The sequence below is a fragment of the Struthio camelus genome, chromosome 4 (assembly GCF_040807025.1).
Source record: "Struthio camelus isolate bStrCam1 chromosome 4, bStrCam1.hap1, whole genome shotgun sequence".
Lineage (NCBI taxonomy): Eukaryota > Metazoa > Chordata > Aves > Struthioniformes > Struthionidae > Struthio > Struthio camelus.
Window position 1 is genome coordinate 54,955,714 of NC_090945.1, and position 26,462 is coordinate 54,982,175.

At 41.2% G+C, this 26,462-nt stretch overlaps 1 protein-coding gene across 3 annotated transcripts in view; it reads left to right on the forward strand.

Moving 5' to 3' along the window:
• The first annotated feature begins 19,766 nt into the window (after positions 1 to 19,766).
• Positions 19,767 to 26,462, forward strand: part of SGCZ (sarcoglycan zeta) — a 494,736-nt gene continuing 488,040 nt past the window's right edge. For all 3 annotated transcript variants that reach the window (XM_068942793.1, XM_068942795.1, XM_068942794.1), the window contains exon 1: positions 19,767 to 20,623. Coding sequence is in view for 1 of the 3 variants with exons in the window: in XM_068942795.1 (XP_068798896.1) it covers positions 20,585 to 20,623 (39 nt within the window). In the remaining 2 variants the exon portion in view is untranslated. The remainder of the gene's footprint in view (positions 20,624 to 26,462) is intronic.

Genomic DNA, 26,462 nt, shown 5'->3' on the forward strand with positions numbered 1-26,462 from the left:
CTGATATATTTGAAGCAATTTTTTCCTTAGTAACTTATATTCTGCTGACAAGATATTTCTTGAAATTGTTTTTATGCTGCATTGTTAAGGTTTTATTTTTAGCAAAATAAATATGTATTAATGGATTAAATATTTTATGTTATTTCGTATTTTTCTTCCTTTAGGACATGGCTTTCATTTTTTTGAAATTTCTTTTTATTTCTAAGAGCTTCTTTTCCTTTGCTGTTTTGGCACAATAGGTTCCTTGTTTAATTGCTTACTTCACTTTTAAGAACATTTTGGATAAGCAATGTGCTGGAAAATATATAATCTTAAGCAGTCTTCATTCTGTTAATTAGCATTTTGCCCTTTTAGCTGTGCCTTTTTGTTCCTTTAGTTTCCTGGCTGTAGCAGAGGCCAAGTGCGCAGGCATGCACGTTAAGAACGGGGCCAAAGTGGAGTGATACTTCCCCAGGCTCCAGCAATTTGAGGATCTTGGATTTCCTGAGCAAAAAATGGCATCTGTGGATTTTTCTTACTTGTATTTGTCAAGTAGATTTCTGAACCCATGTGCTGCTTCCTCTTCTATGCTTCAGTCCCATGAATATTGGCTTCTATTTCTTAGCTCTTCTGTTAACAAATAATGCAAGTTTAGATATAGAGCAGAAATACAGTTCTAATTGTTTATGAACATTAATTTTCCAAAGAATATCAGCAAGAGGAACCTTCTGAAGTTTCTATAAAGGGAATAAAGCTGGCTGACTTGGTAGGATTTCATTTCTATTTATTTATTTGCTTAATCCTCAGTAAGTGATCAGCATTAAAGGAAAGAAGTGTGATATAGTGATTGTAGCATATTCAATCTAGACTGTAATTTACTCAGTGCATGTGGATGACCAGAAAGTGTATGACCATATTAAATGGGAATAGTTAAATCAGATGGACAATAAGCCATATTACCGAATGTTTTATTAACGTCATGTAATACGTGATTATTTTGACTGTCGCAATTATGTAGTCTTTAGGGATGTGATAGAAAGATCTCTTTAGTTAGGAGTGGTTTTTAGGCTTTTCACTTCTGCCTGAGTCAGCTCATCAGATCTTGAAACCAGAGGCATTCAATCTTTTTGCCATACTGGATATTTTATTTGAAGAATAGAAGAAGGAAAAACATAGGTCTATGAATTCTGACTGACATAAGGGAATACCTCAAAGGGAAGTTAATATATAGAAGCATCCCTATAACCTGGAAATAAGTAAGTCTGATAATTATAAAATTAAATTCAATACACAATATTCTTATCAATTAAGCTGAGTTGTTTGTTAGAATTTCAAATTTAAATGTAGTTAAAATTTAACTAGAATAATAAGATAATGTGTTGGCTCAGTTTTCACAAAATCAATGCATGCATGCAATACAGGCAAACACCTGAAAAAAGTATTTGCAAGATGTTTATAAATAAATGTATAAAGTAGGTAAAAAATTAATAAAAGATCAGCTTAAGAGATAGTGCTTTGGATCTTTCTTCAAGGTTATTTTTCTTGGATACAATTGCTACAGGACTTTTCTTAGGATATATTGAGTGCATAACACAAAAAATGATTTGATGTAGCAACAACAGAGTCTTAGCTGTACCTTTTATTTTCTGTGTAAGTATGCCTTTGACCTTTTGCAATAATTTTAGTGTGACCAGAAGCCAGAAACCAGTCACCTTAAGGATTTCTAAGTTATGATCTGTTCAAGCTCAGTCTTTAGCTGCAGGTGTATAGGACTCAAGAGTAGCTTTCTGATATCTTGATATGGAGTAAGACCACTTCTTCAGCTCGTACAGCACAGCGGTTTGTGAGCTTTACTTTCCTTGGTGCAACAAGGAAAGGGTTAAAAACCCCTGAAGTTTTCAGCTTCGAATATGAGCTATATCTGCACCCCGCCACCAGCCAGCAGCGAGGGGAAACGGGCTGAGAGCCTCTACCTTGGCAGGGTCCAACGCCGGCGTCGCAACCCCCCAGCACCCGCTCCGTGGGCAGAACAGGGGTGAGCACTGCACGGAGGTGTGCATTAACCTGCCCCGGGAGATTTTGTGCATCCTCCTCTCTGGTAAGAAGGGGGCCAGAAGGGAAAATCAGAAATATTTCTGCAAATATATGTCATTGCTGCTGCTTGGTTGGCTGGCTTGGCTTTGTTTTGGTTTGTCTTATTTCTTGGCTTACAGTATTTGGTCTTATTTCTTGGCTTACAGTATTTGGGTTGCGAGCTGCCAAAAGAGAGTTGTTTAACAGAGCATTAGACACTCAGGCTTTTTTCTTCACCTGAAAGTGAAGAAATGCACATAAACTTACGCATTCTGCTGCCAGTTTCACCACCAAAAGACAGTAAAAACCAGTTCTGTGGAGATTTGACAGAATAGCTGAAATGGCTGACGAGCTTTTGTGGGGAGGCAGAATTAGATTCCCTTTGAGAGCCAGGTTTAAATATTTTATCACCAGAACTATGGTTTTCTGTAAGGATGATGCGCTCAAAAACCACATAGAGGTTGTCTCAACTATAGCTTAAGCAAAAGGTTACCTCCGTTCTGCCCATAATGAGACTGAGGCCATAGCCATGATTAATTTAGTGTTTTTTCCAAGAAATCATCACAACTGTTTCTTAGTTCCAGCAAAGACAGCGTCAGAACATAGACACTGCCACTCGTTGGTAGCAGGAAGCTCCTGCCAAGCATGGAGAAGGGACAGCTTGAACTTCCACCTGTGAGCTAAAAGTGCAGATTCCTTGCCTGGGTTTAATTAAAATTAATTGGCAAAAAAAGAAAAATCTTTGCAAAGCTTCAGGGTTTATGTTCTATTGTTTTGAATTTGCAGCTTTAAAAGATACCCTTTGGATTGCTGGGGGTTTGCTGGGTTTGGGTTTTTTTGGCCAGTGAAAATGTTGCCCTGAAGCTATTTAACAATTGCGGAGGGCCTGTGGTTTATTTGCTCTCCAGTGCAGTGGCTGCTGTTTACTTCACCGAATTCCAGCCTGTTTCCTGGCACCTACTTTAAATCTGGACGACCAGGAAGGTTAGGAGGGTGAGATGGAGTGAAGAGCAGCATTTGCTATTCCAGAGCTAAAGTCTGTTCAAGTTTAAAAATGTTCAAAGCATGAATGCATTGGGACTGTGAATAATTAATCTTGTAGTATGTTTTGCAACAGAAAGAAGCTTTTCAAAAAGCTGCTAAAGCATGTGATCTAGCTTGCATATTAAAGAGGAAAGGTTTCCCTAAGAGTTTTTACAATTTTACTTTTAATACCTTTTACATTTTGCTTTCCATTGTTTAAAGGAAAGAAGAGTTAAGTTCTTGCTTTAAACTGGAGTACCTGTGCTTTTGTGTTTAGAGATCAAATTTAGTGAAGATCAGAAAGTTAGTATGTCGTTACAAACTTTTAAGACATTCCTTTTTGACTGTCTAAATTCTACAGGAGCTAGAAATGGCATAGCCATTTTATTTAAGAAACACAGTGTTTCAAAATATAACAGGATGCTATTGAGAGTTTGTTCAAAATTACCCTGCACTAGATGGATCTCTCTAAGGATGGCTTGGTAGCCACATTACAGGGGCGGGGGAAGATGGTAGCAGGAGAAAAAATGGTGGCAGGAATAGGAGCATTGTTTCCTTTGTGCTTGGAACAATTAAATTGTTCTTTTTATTTTTGCTGTGATCAGAGTAATGGTGAATACAGTTTTGTCTGTTTTTGTTTTTTAAAGACCTTTTCCCAGGGCAATAACCCTGGAGAAAATTTCCTTCTGATAGGCTAGTTAAAATAAATGAAGCTTTGATGTTAGGATAAAGGACTTTTTCTTAATTCTGCTCAGAGAAGCTTATGACATTTTCTGCTTCAATCCCTTGCTCCTTGCATCAGGTCCTGTCACACAAGGAGCGGGTCCAGGGCGCTGCTTCCAACCAAGCACGGAGAATGCACAAATACCAAAAACTTTGACTTGAAGAAACAGAAACCACTTCAGAGGAAATCACAAATCCTGTGCGTCTTTTGCCCAGGGCAATGTCTTTGAGCCCGCGGTATGGGAGGTCCCCATGTCCATCAGTCCTGGTCAGTACAACTCTTCCTCTGTTTTGCCTGTTTGGCCTAGGTAAATAGCCTGAATATTTTGCTCTTTTGAACTTGGAAGCATAATAGGTGCCTAAACACCTATTATGTACCTATTATATACCCCTTAGTTACAATAATAGCCTATCTGAATATGGCCTTAATTGCTCTATGCAAATGTTCTAGAAATGTGCTGTTAACAACAATAGACTTCTACTACCGGAAGAAAATCTATGAACAAAGTCACAGCTTCTTGATAATGGCCCATTATCCATTAACTATATTCCCATGAAAAGATGCCTCTTCTGTAAAACGCCCTTACAAAGGGACTACAGCTGAGAGATAATATTTCCTATAAGAAGTGTTGTCTAATCACACAGGAGCAGAAATTTGCAGAGGCCAGGAAGGCAGTACAGACAGTACAAAAGGCGAGCAGGATGCTGGAGACGCACTATAAAATAAAGTAGGAAGATGTGAGGGCTTCTCAGTGCATGGAAAGCTGCAGGAGCTGGCTAAGGCGGAGAAAGGGTTGACAAGGAAATGCACTGGCAAGTCTGAAGAGGAAACTGAGAAAGAGTAGTTGTAATGTAGGGGAGTGTCCTGCTTCAGCCCTTTGCCTGCAATAAGGACTGCGTATTTTCAGTCCTCTGTGTTATTCCCATTACTTCCCTGCTGAAGAAAGGACGACTGAGAACAAATGAAAGCCTTTTCACTGGTGATGAAGGAAATCCATTTTCATTTTATGTGGATGACATTTTTCAAGTCCTAGTCCATCGAACTTTATCTTTACAATATTTGAAATCATTGTAATAAAAACTCAGATTTTTTGCATTCAGAAGTTCAACCGTCTCTTCATTCCTATAACAAGACAGGAATGAGCACTCAGAAGATCCCAAGCATAAGAGTGAAGGTAGACCAAGGAAGCAAAACCAGTCTTGCACATCCTTTCATGCATAAAGAAGCTGCAGCGTTTCTGTATGAGTTTGACAGGTGCTGGAAAGCAAAAGAGATCCTGAGAGGCCTTCCTCCACATCATTTTTCCTCTCTCAGTGATGTGGGGAATCAATGAAAAAGATAATGCTGCTCAAGCTAATTATATGTAAGTAGCACGGGCGTTATCATGAGCCCTGTGGTGCCATATTCCACAGAATCATCTCCAGTCATCTGTATTGTCTTGAGTGAATATAAAGCCATGAGGGCATTTGAATGAGACGAAGGTAATTCTGAGACTTCCTGTGCTCAGGTGATAACCAGCTCTTTGTATCATCATACATGTATTCTCAAACAGTTTACTTGTCCTGGCAAATCCCAGTGTTATATCTTGGCATTTAACTGCAGAATTGTTTATTTTGATCTTTCATCTAGGGACTCCGAATAACAAGAACTAATTAAATATACCTGTGATGTGAGATTGACAAGCATAACAATTTATTTTTTGCTTTTGACCATTGTCCAATGGGACTTTTTTCTCTTACTGAAAAAGTAAAATAATCTGTAATTAAAAATGCCATAATTTAAATGACTTTTGATGACAGTGAGGTTAAAGAATAGCATTTCTGGCAGCTTTATCAAAGCACAAAGTCGTAGGACTAGCATGCACAAATAATGCAGTCAAAGTAACAAACTGCATACTAGTAATGATGATTTAATATTTGCCATTTATTTACTTAATTTTGATTGTGTTCATGCAGAAAGAACAACTGCGTCTTTTGCTAACTGCATAAATGAATACATAACTTTCAGCTCTTATTCACAGGGTATCTCTACAATGTATTATAGCCCTTAATGCATTTTAGCACTGCTGTCCAACTTCTGGCCTGTGGGTTGAATCTATCCCCCAAATGACTCATCATATTATAAAGTTTATTTGTCCTCTGGTCCCTCAGCAACTCACTATAATAAAATCTGACCATAATTGTCAAAAAAGTTGAACAGTCCTGTTTTATACCATCCCTATATTAGCTAAGCAACAGAGGACTTCAGAATGAATATAAAGAGTATTGAGGCATTGGAGGGGGTAAGAAAGAATCCCTAAAGTAGTCACACGGATTTATAAGATTTTTTTGTTCAAGCTTTATTACATAAAAAACTAAAAATTAAAAACTGAAAATAAAAATGTTTCCTTTCCACATATAAGGAGAACTCTTCCTTTTGTTTATTAAGGCAGTGGACTTGGCACAGGAGCGCTCACAGGAGCTATTCTGTTGGCAGAACATTTCCCTAAGAAGTGAGGAACAACCAACTGAGGTAGGTGGAGAAAAGGACATGTTATATTGAACCACCACCACTGCTGTTTTTCCTAGGGAAAGAAAGTTCAGAAAAAATATTAAGATAGTACTGCTTTTTTTTTTTCATTGTGAAGACCTCTTCTTCATGAGTTTATTCCAGATGAGCAATTATGTATGGCATTATATATTTTTTCTAAGTTTCTATGTTTTTTTTTCAAATCTAAGAATGTCCTAATTTTCTTCTTGAACATTGTACCCGTGCCTATAATGTTGCATATCCTCACTTTAAAATTAAAGGAATGCAAAACAGAATTATTATATTCAATATGTCTTCCAATGAAGTACTATGTTAAAAATAAATTATATGGAATTGAATGTATACAGTTCTAAAATAGTTTATGTACTTATATACTTACACAGTTTGTTCTCTATGACAGAACGTTTAGCAAACTTATGAGAAGCCACGGTTTACATCTGATTATTATCTTGCTGTCTTCCTACAAATGTTCTACTGGAGCTTTATAGCAACAACTGGTATACAACTGGTATACATCCTTTCCGAATAGATTCTGTAGCATTTTTTTCATATATATCTATTATGGTCAGACTAAATGAAAGATGGGTGAAGCTGGTGAGCCCAGGAGGCACTGTTAGTTCAAGATTAATTGAAAAAACTGTTAAAACCTTATTTCAGTCAGGTAATTCAAGCTGCCATGCAACTCCCAGGTTGGATGGCTCTAGGTGAGGCTGGTCAGAAGGGGAGTAATGGGAATAGAGGGCTGGGGGGAGATTTTGAAAGCAGCAGCGCTCCATCTACGTGTAGCAACAGGCAAAACCCCCTGAGACTATCACAGGCTGAGGCGGGAGAGGTTTGGGGTGAGAGAGCTCTTTGGAAAGGAAGCTTTGGCACTCTAAGCAGGCAAACTGCCCCCAGATTTGTGAGTCCTACAGTGCTCAGGGAAGCAAAGGAATCATAAATACTAGCCATTATTAGCTAATGGTAGTATGGGGGTAGCAATATTTTAAAAGTAAAGTAATCCAGTCATTTTTTTTTCTTTAATATCTATCTGGGGAAAAGCCCCTCAGTCTTTGTAATTCAGAAATAGAGGCTCCCCAAGGGAAGGGGACTTAAAGAAGCAATTTTCTGTCCTGGGAGCTGCCTAAGCTCCTAGTGGGGCTGAAGCAATCCTTGTCCCCTGCTTTCGGGAGATGCACAGCTCCTGCTAACTCTGCCCGGGCAGCCTGGACGAGCCCAGGGCGTGCGGCTGCCTCGGGTTCCCGGCCGGTAGCGAATTTTCTTCGTTGCCAGCTGCTGTAGGAGCTGGAAGAGTACGAACAGGGGGCACGGGTGCTGCCGCCGAGCTGCGGTGACGGAGGAGGCTCAGCTCAAGCGGGGTGCCTGGCGCGGGCCGCCCGCGAGGCCAGGGCAGGGTGCCGGGCCGCCCATCGCACGCTCCCGCTCGCTGGCACGGAGCCAGCCCGCGCGGCTTCTGCGGCACAGAGACCGCGCCTGGGAGACTTGGAGATATTTGGTAGAAGAAAAAGGAAGGTTTCCATAGAAACTCCTCTTTTATTTTAAACGGATTTAAAAGAGGAATTTAGCAAAATGCAGAATCAAGCTTCCAGAGCCCAATTTAAGCTATTCCTTATTGATTGCGTTACAAATGGACATAAAAGCCTGCAGCCTGGAACTGGCAGCTCCAGACAGGCTTGTGCCAGCTCCCTTGTTCCCTCTATCAGTGCGTAACCTCTGCTAGGTGATAGTGACAGTGACACACGCTTCCCAGCACGCTCCATCTTATAAAAGGCGCTTTCTTAGAACAGCTCACCCAAAAGCTCCTTGTTCCTTAACGAAAACACCGCTGGAGGAGTTAGCATGCAAGGCAGGCAGCGCCCTTACTCCGCGCACCCCCCTCCTTCCAGCTCCGTATTTTACAAACACGCAAAGCAGGCGCAAAGTGGCCCTTTTGACTGCCACGCTAGGTTTCCCACAACACCCCCCGGAAAGCGCGCCGGCTCGCACCCCTTTCTCAGCCGGGGCCCGGGAGAGCCGCCCTGGCTGGTCCTGCCTCGCCCTGGTCTCCTGGAGAGGAGAGCTCACCTAGGGGAGGCGATTAAATCAGCCGGCGTCACGGGCGCGGACAAATCCCCGACTCCTCCGAGGAGCGTTTACTTTGACAATCACGCCGTGTAAAGCCGGATCCTGCTGCCCTCTCCCTCATGATAGTTCCGTGAGGAAACTTCTTTAATATTCAACACACAGTAAAAGCTGGGATCTTGAAAGTATCCCTATTTTCTTGATGCATACTTCCTGTCCCCTTGGGACACTTTTAATCACTGTTGCGCAAACCCAAATGACACAAGCTCGTTCATGCGGAGTTAACTACAAAATCTTATGTACCATTTTAGAGGAGCTGGCAGTACCCTGCCCTCTCCCACGTATGCATTGCTGTCATTTCACTCCATCCTCGGCAAGGCACAGGTCTCTTCACCCACTTCAGATAAAAATGCTTAAATTTTTATTAAAAAATCAAGTATCTGTGGTCCTAGATGATGGACTAATTATGAGGCTTGAAAGCCTTAGTTACAAAATCCTTCTTTGATGCAACAGGAAGATTTTTTGCATTTTTTTCCAGTGGAAACTTAAAAAAAAAAAAAAGCAAGCCCTCAAAAAGAGAGACGGACAGCTTCTGATTCAGGAATGCCCAGAATATTGGAGGTTAGTGCATTTGCCCATATAATGCTGGTTCGCATCTGCCCTGACAAAAGAGGACTTTGAACTTCAGTCTTCACAATGGGCACAGTGAGCTATAGGCTGGGAGGGCAGATGGCACTCCCTCTCAGCTTATGGAGACTGAAGGACGAGTCTGTCTGTACAGCCACCTCTTTGTAATTTGGCACCACTATGCTTCCACCGTATTCTTCCCTTCATCTGGTGAAAGGAGCTGAAAATTTGAAATATTCACATTTTTGGTAAAAAGACCAAAAAAAGATACTAGTCTGATTATTTCTTTTTCCTCCATTTTATTTTAAAGCTGGAATTCTATCCTGAAAGTCTGCTGCCAGGTTGCTGATATGAGACTATCTAGAACTAACTGAAAGATAGGACAGCGGTACAAAGGAGGCCCTGGTGGCACATGCTAACTATGCATTCCTGTTCAGGAGAAATTAACTTACCCGTCTATCATGAAAACAGCCAAATGAATTTAAAATTACAGAAAAGGACAGTTTCAACTGCTATTGTGCTTCTGCCTTTTGTCCTGTGTCAACTTAAATCTGGATTTCAAGTTATAAAATATAGAACAGGTTGGAAATCACATACGTTGACTCACTGTGAACTGTTATGTGTGGTTTAATAGCCTAGTCATCTAACATGCGTTTGCAAAAAGGTTGAAATCTGGAAAGAGGAATGAACTGTGGCAGAACATAAATAAAATACCATTGTGTTTTTTCCGAGATGAGCATTTTGATTTTCATCAGATACCCGACAATTTTTAGCAAAGTACTGCCTCAAATATTGAAAAATAGTATGGATGCAAAATAAGCTTTTTTTGATTTCCCCCTTGAAACAGAAAGAGACATTCCCTCCAAAAGAACTACTTTATCACATTTTTTCATAACTACAATTTTAAGCCATTGAAAGAGATAGTATTTTTTGCTAAGAGCAAAACGCATTTTTGTTGAAATCAGAATCTTAACATTTTTAGCCATTTTTTAAAAGTTGAGCATCAGTAGGAATGGGACATAAAGAAGATGTGAGTACATATTGTGAGTACAGATCTCTTTGTGGTCTTTGGGCTAAACAATATACAGCTAAGGATGTTGTTGGTTTCCGATTTTGTTTCTTAAACTGCAGAAATTAGCAGAAAATGGCTCCTTCTGATCCCTAGTGGAAAACTCTGTACTTTACACACTCCTCACCAATTTAAGCATAAGCATGTGTTCATTATCGGTTTATGCCTGGGAGTCCTAGCTATATTTGGAATCTGATATTCATAGACATTGCTCCAGAAGAAGAGACATATGTGTTTTATACATAAAAATAACTTCCTTATACATTTTAGTTCTAGCTGTAATTTAATAACAAAAGATAAGCAAATTATCTTCATATGGATTGTCTTTAAATGATTAACATTCGTCTTCAATTGGATTTGTTGAATGGTCCGTTCTACCAGCGCAAACAGGAAAAATCAGAGAAGATATGTCACTTGCTCACTGCTGGCTGCCGACCTGGCGGCGTGCAGAAAAGCACAGGCTGGAGGCTCCACTTACAGCCCCTGTGAAGGCAAACACTTTGGAGCAAAACAGGTGGAAACACTGACAGCAGTAGAAATACTTAAATCAGTTCCAGTGAGCACCTTCCAGCGCTTCACATGGAGCAACTCCCAAAGCTGCCATATAGTCGTGTTGGATAAATATGAAAGAGGATCATTTCACACATGCTTGTAGCTCACTGGAGTACATAAACTTGCATACAGTCAGAAAATATTTCAGAGCACTATCTATCGATTATTATTAGTAGTTTATTTAGAAAAATAAACTACCAAGTTTATTGGAAAAATATGTTCCTGGCCTTTTAGAGCACTGAATTTAAATATGATACCAGAACTACCAAATAAAGAGCGCAGAGAAGGATTTAAAAAATCTGTAATCACGTCATGCGCATGCATAGTTTAGACAAGTGCACATCGTGCATTGCAAAGGGGTTTTGTTTGTATTTTTTAAAAGTTTTGTCCCTTAGAACACAAACTTCCTTTGGAAATGTCTCACAATTTTGTTTCTTGCAAGTTCTAGCCCATGCCAACATTCCTCACACAGAGAGGCAGAATTAACCCCTTGGAAAAGGAGAAAAAGTAGGCTAGGGTTATGGAAAAATATTAGCAGTAGTAGATAAGTAAGTTAGTAGCACAGTTAATGTACTGTCATTCCTGGATTTAACTTGCACTGTCAAGCTTGTACTGTTTTCTTTAGAAAATGAATGAATACTGCTATCAACTTTTGCTGTCAGAGATAACCTTACGCAAACACTCCATATACTAGGACCTGAATGAATAGCTCATAAAAAGCAGATAAAAGAACAGATGTTTAATTTATTTAAACATAGGCTTCTTGGAAAAAGTTAACTCATCATGTTTCATCTTCAGTTACAATACCCTATTCTGATAATCACCAATATTGATTATCTGCTTTTCCTTTTAGTAGGATGGGGAAGAACACACAAGATGCATTAAAAATAGCTTTAAAAATAAACCTTTCTCCATTTGTAGCGTGTGCTGACTTGACAATTCTGGAGGAAGTTCCTGACACATACAAAGCCGTTTCAGTTTCACTCTTTCTGCCACCTAAAATTCCTTTTTTTTCCACCTCTTAGTTCAACCCCATTCAAATCCTGACCCTGTGAACAAATTTGAGAATGCTATCAAAGTTGCTATATATTAAATCACTCCTGAACCATCCTGGATTTCTTATTTGCTTCCTGTTTATCTGTAAGATGGATTTTATGCTAGTTTTTGATTTTCCTTTGGTCATTGAGGCTTTATATCATTTGAGTACAAAAGGCAGAAAGTCTGGAATGAACTGTGCTACTCAGTCACAACTAGGGAAGTGTCCTGTGCAGTTACATATATGGTGATGGTAGTTGCTAATGATCAAGTTTTGTGCAGAGAAACCATTGTCCTCAATGGTCATTTATTATGACTAGGTTGAATTTGAAGCAGTGGCCTGAGGAAACTAGTTTGCAGTAAACTAAACCCCTCTGAACAATATTGATCTTCTTTGTTGCAGGTTTACTGAACATTGGTCAGAAATTGAGATGAGTATATGGACCTCTATCTGTCTCAATTTATTAAAGAAATTCTTAGTGTGTGCAGGAACCTGAGAGGAACAGTGAAACTGCAGAGCATTTCCTTATAAAAGTTAACAGATTACGCAAAATGGCTTCTCTCCAAACCTTATTTCTTAGAACAAAAGTATTTCCCTCCAGCACTAAGACTTGATTATGCCCTCAGATATGCACAGCACTAAAAAGAGAAATAATTTATGCATTTGAAGGGCTAGCAGCAGGCTCCATGACGAACTGTTGTTCCTCAGGGATGCCGTCTTCCAAAAAGTGGTGCATTGTGCCAGAAATGCATAGTACTTCTGCTCTTAAATACTTCCCCAAATACCGGGTAAGCTTGACCAGAAGTAATTTTGTGTTCCTACATTTAAATTTTGTAAGATGCTGTCCAAAAGATACAGAAGAAGAATTTTTGCTCTGTACCTCATTCTGCATGAGAAGGACAATGCAGGGCACAAGATCTCTCTGGATGAGACTCTGTGATTACACCATTTCAGCAAACCAGGGGTTCAAATATTAACTTCCGGACACCGCAGATATACAGTAACTTAGATCCATAAACTAATCAATATAAATAAATGAGCTATGTGCTATCTGCCTTGCCTACAAAGACCTGTATCGGAACTCCAAAGTCTTGCTTGCCATTTGCCTGCAATATTCAGTCTAGCCACAGAGGTGCTTATTTTTTGTTTTTGGTAATAAGGAACAGAATTAGATTCGTACATTCCCTAAAACAATTGACGTGCTATTGTTTATAAGCTCTACTGATAAAAGTAGCCCTGTCTGAAAGTATTAAAAATGGGTGTAATAACACCTATGTGTATATAAAGACTATATAGTAGAGTATACTGTATCAATGTAATAAGTATAGCAATGTTATATAAGATACTATACTGGAAGAAGTCTTGTGAGCACTAAATCTAATGAAGCCTGGTTTCCATTAGATTTGTCTTGTGGTTGATTGACATTTTAATTGAATTATACTAAGGTTGCAGCACAAGCTCACCCCTAATTAGACACCAGAGAATTCGCTTGGATATAAACTGTGAATTACCTAACTGCAAAAAAAGCTTTTAATCAGAGGCTGTTCATTATTAGACATGGGAGAATCAGCAAGGGGCACTAAGCTCGACTGAATAGGTGCTGCGGTGATGTCTAGTAAATGTATATTTACGGTAAAAGCTTTTCCTGGGCTTAGATCATTTAAAATTTGTCTTCTTCCTGTGAACTTTTGGATATCAGGTAAGGGTTCTCTGACCTTACCCTGCAGTTGTTCCTTTAGTGAAGGCTTTACAAGGTCTTTGTCCTCCCCTATTTAAAGTTGCTTACTTTTCACAAATAGGTAGGAAGACGTGCTGAAAATCTCTCCCCTCTATTAACGCTAGTAGAAATTGGGCATTAGGTTCTGAGGTTATTAATGGGGATTAGACAGATGTTCATACGCGCACGGAACAAACACGGAGCTGATCGCACAGGACTCAGGCCACACAAATCCCATTTCCTCAGAAAACTGAGTTAAAAATATGTACAGCTTGCAAACACACAGCACTGATATTTCTTGGTATTATTTCGGAATAGCTCTAGTTATAATTGAAGGACTGTTACATTTACTTTCAGAGTTGTAATCTAGCATGATTTTGTGAGAAAGTATGCTTCTCGCTCAGAGGTATTATTAATATTTGTGTATTAAATATTAATGCATACATGTATCTTTGCATGGCACTTTCTAGATATTAAAAAGAAAAGGTCCCTGTCCTCAAGAGCTTACAGTCTAAATACCATTGTTGTAAAAAGCATTTTTTGCCTGATGAAATTGAAACTATTTCCTTCCTTTGGAGATGACCAACTTTTCTAAGCAGAGCACCAGAAAATTAGCGTCTTTCCTACATGAAGTGGGAATTTTATTCTTGATTAATGATATTCATTTTAATTACAGCTAAAGGTTTAAAGATTTTTCAACCTAATTATCTATTTGCATATTTACTCATTAAAATGCCCACATTACTTGCTAGAGATCAGTAAATAATATTGCTAGGAAGCTTAGTTATTCAGGAATTCATATGCAGTAAAAAAGAGGTAAATATTTATTAGAATACCTTAAGTTCTTTGAGCTGTAGCAATGTTGCACTTTGTTGAACTGAAAACGTAAACAGCATTTCTTTTTGAATACCCAGCTAGGTAGGCTGTAATTTGGATTGCTATATGATAATATTTTGCAGCTCAGATTCTTTCATTCATAGACTTACACAGATGGATAAGTATAATTTCCTGTATATTACAGCTCTGGAAACTGAAGCAATACAGGAAGGGAGAGCAGGTCACAGAGCAGGTCACTGGAAGAGCAAAAGTAGTATTCCTAGCTATATCATCTCAGCTGGACTATTCTAAGCATAAATTTGGTTTCTGGGAGCAATTTGATAGAAAAAGCATCGTTTCATCATAAATACTGTATTGTTTTTGCTCTTACTTAAGAAAATACATTCCTTAATACCATCACCTTGCATTTTCTGTGAATATCACCTTGCTTGCTATGTGTTACTTCAATTTGCAAACTACCATGAATTTTTCCAACAATTGTCATTGTACAACTTACTTATGATGTTATTTTGAACCTCAACTCCTAAAAGTGAACACAATCTAAAATAATTGTAATAGCAAATTGAGAACTACTTCTCCTATTTGCTTTCAAATAGGCCTTATAGGCAAGCCTTCATGTGCAACCATTTGCAATGGTGGTGGAGTCTTAGAGGAGACCTTTGCATAGTGTGCCAAATTAAGCCATCATCTTAGCAGAGAGATTTTAATTTGGAAAATGAGAATTAAACAGCATAGAGATCGAGAAAAAAAGAGAACATTTTATCCGGATTGGGTGAAGAGAAAGGAAAGCCCAAAAGTTTTGGGAAGTCAGCATCTGAGCTTTTCAGGGCTCATTCAAATCAAACTACTCTCTCTTAAAACTTTCTCAGCTCAATCAGATTTTACCATTATTTCCCCAGCTTTCCTGTTTGCCTTCTGATTTTGTTCATACACTTCAGAGGTGTGTACAGTTTTCTAGGATGATATAGAAGGGTGGTCTGGAAAAAAACATGCAACTGCAAGTTTGAGCCTGAGGTACAGAATTGTGCTGCAACTATATTCTGTTGTGTTGGTGATCATAGCAATTCCAAGTCAATGCAATACTGAGAACATCAATCACAATATATCTTTAAATATCACATCTCTTCTGTTCTATATAAAAGTATTTCTGCAGTAAATAGGAAAATTATTGGGGTGAGTCTTAGAGATTTTCTTTGCCAACACATTTACATGCCCATACAATAAAGCCAAGCAAAACAGTTCTTGGAAAACCTTGAATTTATTTGCTCTTTTCTCTGTTTTTCTTAATATAATACTGTGGTTCTTCCTTATTTCTAGCTCTCAAAGGCCTGGAGCACAGCAAAATCTTGGATGCCTCTTTGCACCTTAGAAGCCTTTGCTAGGCAAACAAAAATTTATTCTTTCTGGCTTATGATGGGTTTTAAAGCATGGAAGAAGGACTGGAGTTTTATTGAATTCAGCCTGAAGGTCCAATTTTATGTTCCTCGAACACTTTTGCTAGGAAATAATTAAACTATAATATAACATGCATATACCTGTGTAAGCTTGACATCTGCTATTTAACAGAAATTACATATTGTGGAGTACTGTAAAAAACATTTCCAGAAATATGGATTTCCCTTACAATTTGGGAAAAATGTAGCCATTCTGTTTAAGAACTGTACTAGTACTTATATGTGCTATGTGTACTTTGATGCTGGCAAGCAGTCTATATTCCCACCCTTTTTTTTTTTTAAGAATGGAAAAAAACTATGAGATGTATCAAAAGAGGTATATTGGCTTCTGAATCCTTCTTCTTCCTAACAGTATGCTATGAAAAATGATACCGTGCAGCTTACAAGGATGAAAGAAGAGAAAGAGTAAAACCTTTGGCTTCATTATGAAAGTTTCCGTCATTTCCATGCTTTCATTATGATTGACATCTTTTTTCAGATGCATATGCCTAACTCTGGCATGAGTTCAATTGTGTCTTCTTAAGTTACCGAGCATGTGGTCCCAGACTCAGCCGTCCAACTTCAGGAACTCCCTATACAGTCAGGAGAAGACAGTCTCTTCCAGAGATGACTCAGACCTTCACAAACTAAGTCACCCTGTGGAAACGCTTCTCTTCCTACACTGGCTATATAGGGAACCTGGAGCAACTCAGCAAAGTACTTATGGCTAGACAAGACAAACCCATGCATGGAGCTCTTCAGGGCAACCTGACCTTGCAAACTCCTCCATTTGCAAAAAAACACCCCAAAACCTCTCTGCTGAGAGACAAAATAAATGAGCTGATGAAAGGACAGAGCACTCTGTGCCATGTCACTTGGGACATGGGTCTGTCTCTGCAGCTTTTGGAAAGCTATAGAAATCGTGATAGCTGTCTACCACTGGAATTTCTGTGCCTACTTAAAAAGCCTATTTTTTTGGCTGAAATGCTGTACCTTCTCACTGCTCCCAGCACAGGATTTAAACTACACTTGCTCACTGTTTGTACATATCACAGGGGGAGTTGGCTGCAATCCCTACATTAGCTTGTTAATACCTTTTGATTATGAAAAGATTCTTGCAGACTTTATTTTAGAAAATATGTTTCTCTGTCGTTTTCTTGAATGATTGTAGAGTTGCAGGCTTTGAAGTCCAGGAAGCAGACTTTTCCAGATTCTGTAAAATCCTCCCCCGACCTGGGCGACCAGTCCCAAGTCCTGCATGTGTTTGCTCTCCTGTACTTCACACTCCATTACATTAGAAATATATGCAACATGGATTGCCAGAAAGCCGGACTTTTTACTTTAAAAGAAGAAAAAAAGTAGAAGACTAAATACCAAAAAAATGACCTAAACTTTGTCTTATCCCCAGGCAAGTACTCAAAAGTTAAATACTCCATTTTTCAGGATGCTTATTCTTCTAGGATTATTCTCTCATACACACATATATTTTCAAATAACCTTTAATTACATCCTGAGACATGATTTCTACCAGGAATGCCTGACATAGGAAGACTGAGGCACAGGAGAGAGAAAGGACTCAGCAGTGGATAATTTTTTGCGTAGCGGCTTATTATCTAAAGAAAGTTAGAAGGTTTAGCAGATGAATGAAGCAGATGAATACATGAGTAAAGGTAGTATAACAGCTAAGGCAGTTAGGTATACGTGAAACAACAGAAGTCTTCCATGGGTCTAGAGCATACTGCCCTGCTGAACAAAACCTAAAGTCAAAGTCCGTATTTTGTGACTGTGCAGATTGCTGCTTGCTTTGTGTTCTTCTTTTCCAGCCACTCATTTGCAAGCACCGGTCTCCAGGCTCACTTGCAGGGCTCAGACATTTGCTTAAGGATTTGCTAGTTCCTCTTTAGATCAGGCCTCTTGGCTTTGTTTCAGTTTTCCCTATATTAAATGGTAGTGATAATATTTACTCCTATAGCAAAAATGTGTATTGATGCTTATGAAGTGTTACAGCACTGAATAAAACAGAAAGCTAAGGAAAATAATAATTCCACATTGTATGCAACAACTAAGACCATAGGGCCATACATGGATAATGAAGATGTCATTCCCTGTCTTCTGAATTAGGGCCCTCAAATGAGAAAAGAAATGTCTTACTGTTTATATGTAAGAGAAATAAGACAGATGAAGCAACTGTAAATCTGGTATTAACTGTGGAGTGCCTGATCTGGCAACACAGAAATGCTTTTAAACTCACTTGTTGGGGCAGATCGCCTATAAAGAGTGAAACACATTTTAAAGCATTACTCAAGGGACTGTCAGAATCAACTTTTTGCCTAGTATTCTAAGGAAATGAGGCTTGTGTGATTGTAATTTTACCTCCTTCTTCCCTAGCTCTTGGCCAATTTCAAGAAAATTCAGCAACAGATTCTCAAATATATCCCAACCCCACATATTTTGTGCCAACACAAAAACAAGTTGAGGAGTGCTCCATCAAAAAAAGTCCATAGTGTGACAGCAACAAGGACACCAGAAGTTCACAGAGCTATAGGACATGTAATTTTATAAAGTCTACGTTTCGTGCAACAACTTGTTGATCTCCTAAAACCGTGCAAGCAGACCTGGATTTACTGAGGAGCTGGGGGGTCTACTGATTACCCACTAGCACTGGCGAGAGTAGCAAGGTGCTTGCTATTATATCACCTGCTTGGCATCACACAATGGGATGATCCACTCCTCTGCCCAGGACCAGGTATTGATACAATTTTGACGAGGCTTAGAAGTACCTTCTGAAAGAAGTTTTCCTTCAGCCTGGTCTCCTTCAGAAGTTTCTACAGTTTTGGTGGGGATAGTATTTTTCTATCAGGGAAAAACACCCTTTTAAACTTCTATAGGTCCTACAGTAGCTTGATTTAGTGCCCCATTTGGCAATCTTCTATTTGGACATGAGTTTGTTGGCTCACACAGGCCCGTCAGACCAAGCCTTTAATCTTTACAAATTGCAGTTCTAGATTAATGATAATAATGATATTTACAGTGCATTCACAATGAACCTGGAAGTAAGGCACAATTTGTGCTAAGAGAGGAAATGTCATTTGCCTATGTCTGCCTTGCATCTGTAGAGTTTTCCAGAAGATGAAGGCTATATTCAATCTTTAGAAACGGCTATCACTGGCCATCACTCAGGGCTTATGTTCATGTTAACCTTGAAGTGTTGGAAGCTAAAAACAAATGTGGATTGAACTGGCAAATATAGTATGCACTCTGAACTGTTAGATCTGCCTACTTATGTCGAATTATCAGGAATACTAATTATATTTAAAATAGTGTAGAAAATGCCTAAGAGAATGAGGTGATAGTACAAGAAAGTAGTGATTTTCAATTTGCCTTTCAAAGAGCTAATAAATAAGGCCCCCAAAAGACTGATGGCAGGAAATTAGAAATCATAGCATTGTATTCCAAAATCACGCGTGACAGTCAGATTTAGGATAAGTGATTTTGACAAAATCAAAATCCCAGGGGGGAGGAATTTGAATTTTTAAATCCAGTTGTGATTCTCTTTGGGGGTCACATGAGAGCTGCGAGAGAGAGGAACTAAAGGATCTTGGTAAAAGGCGGTTAGTAGAGTAGCACACTAAGAGAGACGAGACCCTGACTTAATCCACGTGCCGTGAGAAATGCTGCTCCATCAGAGCATAATGATACACACTCAACCGCCGAATGAAACCCGCGCTCCTTACCTCTCAAATCGAAACATTTCCCATCACCTGATTTAGACACACATCTATGCGTATGGGTGTGCTTATATATAAAAAACGACATATGCGGCTAGTATTCCGGCTGCGCTGGGAACGCGAGCACAGCCCCCGGCCGGGGCTGGTGGGGCCCAGGCGCTCGGCGGCAGCGCGGCGCGGCGCCTCGCCTCGGCGCCCCCGCCCTGGAGGGGCCGCGCTCCGCGGGTGCTGCGCGCTGCGCCCCGGCCGGCGCCCGGGAACTTTAAGACCCAGGGGCTGCTCTTTGCCGGGAAAGGAAATGTTGCTTTTTGACAGCTGAGAGAAATCCCCCCAGTGCTGGCCGTGTGGAGAGAGAAGTGAAGTCAGTCACCTGGTGGTGAAGGACAGTAAAACAGGAAAGAAGAGGAAAATCTCTCTTTCTCTCCCTCTCTGCCTTCCTTCTCTTCTCTCTTCTGCAAGAGATCCACCTCCTGTTTTCCTCTCAACTCTTTTAGCATAACCTTCAAAAGAAGATCGTCCCCGACAGACTTTATCATCTTTATTTTTTTTTTATTAAGAGACTACCTTTAGCTGCAAAACAATTTTTGAGTCTATGCAGGACTTGGGGGATTTTGTTATCTTGCCAGTGAAATTGTTCATTGCTAATGTCTTGCGCTCACAGGGTGCTAAATTAGCTACCAGAGTAGGCATGACGGAGAACGGCTTTTACCATATACTCTTCTCTCCAGTTTGAACACATTTGCTTGAAATTTGCTGCATGATGCTGTCCAGGGAAGCAGCATTTTTTATCGGGATGCAGCGATTCGCTGGTTTCTGAGCTTATTGCAGAAGAAAAAATAGTCTTAAACTGAGTGGATTTTTATTTTTATTTTTTGCTGTCTCCTCCTTTCATTGCCAGAGGACGCGAATCTCTTTCACCGGGGAAAGATCACCTGTCGCTTTAATCCTTAAGGGAGTCCTTAAAAAAAAAAAGTGAATTATTTTATTTATTTATTTATTTATTTATTTTAACCGGTGGAGGCGTGATCGCGGAGAATGAGACTGAGGGGAGCTGCCAGGGTTTGGAGGACAAGGCTGAGTTTAGGCTGGAAACTGAGGGACTAGATTTACCCCCTCCTCTCCTTTTTTTTTTTTTTTTAATTACATTTTTTGGCACAACTTCCCTCGTTCCCCTCCGCTTCGCTTAGTTTCGCTCTATGGACAGATCAGCAAACCTGGACACGGAGGAGCTCAAGGTAGGCGAGCCGCCGGGCGCCGGCATGATTATTTGGTGTGGAGCCCGCGCTGCCCTCCGCGCTGCCGCCGCCTGGCCGCGGGGGCGGGGGCTGCGCGGCGGTGCGCGGCGCTCCCGCAGCCCGCGGCGAGGGGCGCGGAGCCGGGCGCAGCGCGGGGGGCGGCGGGCAGAGCCGAGCGCGGCTTCCCCCCCACCGCCGGCGCGGCCGCGGTCGTGATGATGATGGTGATGATGATGGTGATGATGAGAGAAGCCCGTGTGCTCTCGGCGTTACATCAGCACCTCGGGCCGGGCGCAGCGCGCCCATTAATCTCCCCGCGGGAGGAAGCCCCGCGGCGGCTCTGCTTGCTGCTTTCCCAGCACAAGTTGCCGCCGAGGCTCCCTCCGCCCGGGCATCGCCGCCGGGAGCGCGGGGAAGCCCCGCCGCCGCCGCCGCCCCCCCCGTCGGGGCGCCCCGGCCGCCCCCGGCGCTGCGCCCGCCGCCCCTCTGCCCCGGGCGGCTCGCAGGGCGCCGCGCCGAGGTGGGCGGCCGGGCAGGGCGGGGGGCACCGGGCCGCCCCCCCAGCCCCCGGGATGTGTGAACAATAAAACTTTGCATTAGGACGGTGCAAGTGCGGGGATCCCCCCCCACTTCGGTGCCCCCCCCCCCCTTTCCCAGCTCCGGCTGCCCCTCGCCGCCGGAGGAGCTTGCCTGGGAGGGCCGGGCGGGGGCGCAGAGCCTGCCTCCACCTGCTGTTGGCCCCCCGGCCCTGAGCAGAGCGGGGCTACGAGAAACAGGGATATTTCTTTCCTGGGGGAAAGAGGCAGAGCGCCCGGGGGCGGGGCGGGAGCTACAGCAGAGGAAGGGCAGCAGAGGGAGAGGAGGGGGGAGGAAGGCGCCCCGGTGAGCTTTTTCGGGGGGGGGAGGCTCCCCTGCGGACAGGCAGCTGGGCAAGGCAGGGGGGTCCTCGGCACGGGGTGGGGGGGGGCGGAGGCGTCGTTGGGCCGCTAAGGAAACGATGAGGGGGGGAGGAGGAAGGAGAAGGTAGCCTTCCTCCCCGCACCGCGCACACGGAAACCCAGTGAGGCTGCCGACTTTCCCGCAGCTGAGCAGGGCTCTCCGGTGGGAAGGTAAACTCCAGCAAGTACTGAAGTGCTGTGGTGGACGCCTTTCCTCCAGCAGACAAGCCAGATCGCAGAGCGTTTCGTCTTTTAAGACATAAATGAATAAATAGGCCTGACCCCTCACCTCCCCAAAGTCTCCCTCACAACTACTATAAACCCCTTAAGAAAAGGTACACAAGAAGTGTAGCTGCTTGGGCATTTGAGGTGACAGAGGCGCAGCACGGAGAAGGAATAAAACAATTCCTTGCTGGAGAACCGCAGGTGGTGATAGCAGTTGCAGTACTGTCACGCTGCGAATGCTGCTGCTTGAGCTGGGTGGGGGTCCTCGCCCCCCTTCCTCAGCCTCTCCCAGGCTTACAGAGCCAACTGGTGTGGGAAGGACAAGAGCCGAGTCCTCCAGCTAAGGCGGGGGAAAAAAGTTTTAGTTTCGCTGATTATTTTTAGAGGCTTTGGAAATGTGTTTGTGCTAAAAGTGGGCTACACTTGGTAGGAATTTTCACCGAAGACGGACAGGCGCGCCGTGCTGCGAGTGGGGGATGCAGGCGCAGGGCTGCTACGGAGGAAGGGGCTCCCATTCATCTCGCAGTGATCTGTGCTGCAATTAAGACTAATGTTGCAGGGTGTACGGACTGAGCGACCTTGAGAAAAGCAGCATAGCCGAAAAGTGATCCCCGTTGGTACTGCTCCTAAGCATCAGCACTTTTATCTTCTTTTCTCCTTTTCCTCATTCATAATGAGAAGAGCTTCAAAAGGATGCATTCCTGCAGATGCTATTCTTAGCATCTGGGTAGCTTTCTTGCTCTAGCCACTTCGGTACCATGCTCTTCTTGTCTTTCCCAAGTGTTTTATTGATGCACTTGTACTGGGGAGTGGTTTCAAACACTAGCAGGGTGCCGAGCGGAATAAAACCGGGAGTTTTACCTAAAGCTCCTCCTCGTTGGTTGCTCTACCTGTCTCACCAGCAGGGGGTGTTACAGGTTTGGCCATTGAACCCAAATCTCCTTGCCAGGCACAAAATTGGAGGAGAAGAAATCTCCTGCCCCACCAGGACTCTTTTTGAGGCAAACAGCGATGCAAAGCAGCTGCATATCGTACTCGCGCTGCCAGTGTTGGATTCTCCCACAATGGGAACCGGCCAGCCATTGCCCCGCTGATGCGGGATGCAAAGCTCTGGGCACGGCAGCAGCTCCCAGTGGATGACCCTGCTCTCGTTGGGCACGATAAAGAGCAGCTCCGGCACAGCTCTAAGTCATGCAAAGCCTTACTCAGTTTCTGGCTAGCCCCCGGGAGAGCTTAAATCATCTTTGTGCTTCCACTCCTTCTCCCCTGGGCCAAAGCAACCCCTTTGCTAAAGGGTCCAACTTGGTGCGTGCAGGGCTGGCAGCTGTAGGTCCTGAGGTGTCTGCTGCTCTCTCTCCCAGATCGCACTGCGCACAGGGCACATATGAAGAATGTACGACATGACAACAGGGGGTCAGAGCAGAACTTCCTAGGAATTTTGGAAGGAAGCTGGACACTGTCTTTCATGACAATGGGTTTCCTCCATTACGAATAGTGAATGCAAGTAAGCACCGAAAAGAATAACGCTAAATTCCCTGCTAAAATTACAAGACAAATGTGCTGGCTGTGATGGTAATATGTAATGATATTGGAAATATATATTAGGCCATATATAAAGATCTTATAAGCCTCAGATCAGGCATTAAGTATCAATTTGAAATGTGTGTCTTATTTATTGTAATGATGGTCATGAGTTGTATATACATTTTTAAAGGTCATTTTGTGACAAACTGAACAAAAATCGTGTGTGCAACACCTGCTAATGAGGGTAGATATGTTTCACCTTACCAGTCTGTGCATGAATTTCTGATGAACCAGATCAGTACTGAAAAGAGTACTCATCCAGAGATTTTGAGCTGTTCTGTTTTTCCTTTGATCTGTCTCATCTTCTCTCTCAGATGCATATATGAACTTTCCTGTGATTTTTTTAATTCACAAGCCTGTGTGGTTTATGTTTTAAAGGAAAAATACTGAAAATGCAAACTAAATCATTCCTTGGTAGTTGCGCTACAGTCTTAGGTTTAGTGTTACAACGCTGTTGCTGTTATCTGAAACGTGTGTGTGCGTATACATGCTTAAGAACTTATCTATACTCACATTTTGAACTGACATGAATATTGTATGTGGGAGCATATTATGCATTTTATAGAGCTTTGTAATTTGTATTTGTGTATAAAATATTGCAAATTAACTTAAACACTTTGCAGTTAATATATTCAAAATTTATTTTGATGCATTTGTATTTAATTGTTTGAAATTGTCTGATTTTGATTCATAAAGAACAGTGGAGAGGCCTTTGTGTTTGCTGGACCCCTGTTAACTTGTGATTTTTGTTGGCGCCAAATGGGTTGTTACAGTTTTTGTCCTTCACAGTTTTCCAGTTGTTGTTTGACATACAGTTCCTTCAGTGTATTTTTGACCGTTTCTCTTATACTTGCTTAATAATCACAATTTGTGTATGATCTTAGTAGGAGATAGTATTTTATGCAGTCTGTAAACTACTGATATTTTTCTAGAGGAAAGTTGGTTTGTAATTGGAAGTATGACAACAGTGGTATTATTAACATGATGGAATAAGAACATCTTTGGAAATTGTTTCTTACTCCTTGAAGAAGCTGGCTCAGTGAGAATTTTGCATTACAATCCCAAGACATTATTTTTAATAGTGTGTCTGAGTGTCTTGGAATTATGGTGTTTAATATCCAAAAACCATTAAGCACTATACACTATTTCTGAGTAATTTTGTAAACATTGGCTGCATTTCTTTATTCAGTTCACAAGAGAATGTTTATAGTCTGTGTACAATTGCACGTTTTCTGGTGAAATAAAACTACTTACTTAACATTTACATGAAACTGGCCACAGATGAGGTTTTGTGACAATAAAGTCTTGTGATGTGTAATAGATTTATGTAATTTATGAAATATTTCATAAAGAAACTCAAACAAGGAACCCACAAGAGTTTAAACAAGAGATTGATTCAATAGCTTTGTGGTCTTAAACAGAACAGGCTTGTAAATCTGTAAATCACCTCACAATTTAAGTCAGAGAGGAGAACTAATACTCAGAAGAGTTCTGTAAGTTTTTTTTTGTTTTTTTTTTTTTTTAAAGGGTGAGCCAGGGAAACTCATACTTGATGTGGGAGGACTATTGATGAGCATAAGTAGGTGGTTATATTTCTGTTTTAAGTTAGTCATTCCGTAATGAAAAATATAGTACTCTATAACAACCAACATACTCTTAGCATAACCCACTTCATTTATTCATGTCCCAGCCTGGAACATGAACATCTTACTGCAGATACTAAGGGATTTGTCTTTTTGATATAAAACCTGCGCTCTCCTGCCCTTCTCTACCTGTGCCCCTCCAGCAAACTGTCAGCTTTTGCTAGGGGCCTATCAGCAATGCTCGATAAAGACAGTTAACCTTTGCATTCACACTCAGAGAATTCAGTCTTGAAACCATTCTTCAGGAAAGGTCAAGCCAAAATGGTTTTAAAGTAATAAACATGCAAATTCCTTTTCTCCTTGTTCCTATTGTGGGGTTTCCTCTCTGGCTGCAAAACCATATAAAAACTAGACATGTAGTGGAGGAGGCTGGAGAGAATTCTATACATAAAATATAGTTGTTCAGCAGACAGAAAAAAGGTCAAGACAACAGCGGTGCTCCCGGTATACATTTCAGAAATCGTTCCTCTACTATCACTATCAAGAAACTATACTAACCTGTGGCTGAGCGTTTTGACGTTGCACACTGCAGCTTTGCTAAGCTCAGTACTCCTTAAATTGAAAATACATCAAAATCTACAGGCTTGGTTAAAAGGAGAGAGCACTCTATCTTCCTGTTCTCCATGGCTTTTGGGATAAATAGTGTTGTGTTTTTCTCTGCTGTCGCATTCTGTTCTTTAGAAATCGATGTAAGAGCTTTACATAAAGGTTAGCAACATATTTTTTTTTCTTCCTGAAATGGTTATTATGTGGTGCTATCTTAAGCTGGGTTGTTTCTATAGAACTGAGGTTAAGACTGTAAGAGAATATATATATACCTTATGTTAGAGGCGTCCAAAGATAAATCACCCCAACTTGAAAACATCTTAGGAGTCCCAGTATTACTTTCCTGGTAAGGCTCTCGACCTTTGGGAGATTGATATTGCTTTCCTGAGTTCCTGACTAGGGCAAGAGCAAAATTATTTGTGAAGTGTTACGGCAGAAGTGACACAAGAGACTTTTCATGTGCAATCACTTCACTTGGTGCTCTTTTATGTAAACTTTGTAAATCCATGTCCAACGTAGTTGTTTCCATGTCCTCTAAAGATCCATCATTCCAAAGGGCAAAAATAAGGATTCAAATATGAAAAAGCGCTGAGTTACAAATGGAGTCTTTTCTCATTTTGACATGGAAGTTCCAGGGGGCCTCTCCAGAGAGAAATCTTTTTTTTTCCTCTCTTTCCCTTCAAAAGAAACCTGAAGAACATGGCTTGCAAGTCAGACAGTTGTCTTTATTTTGAAATATTCTCTACTTTTAAAAAGTTTACACAAGCCTGCTTAATGTTCTGTTGTACATCTGGTTGCAGCTGTATGTAACGGCATTGTGAAGCTTCATTTGCTTCACAGTCCAAGAATGAAGGTTGACATCTATCTACTAAGCCACCAGATCCTTTGCTAACTGTAAGATAT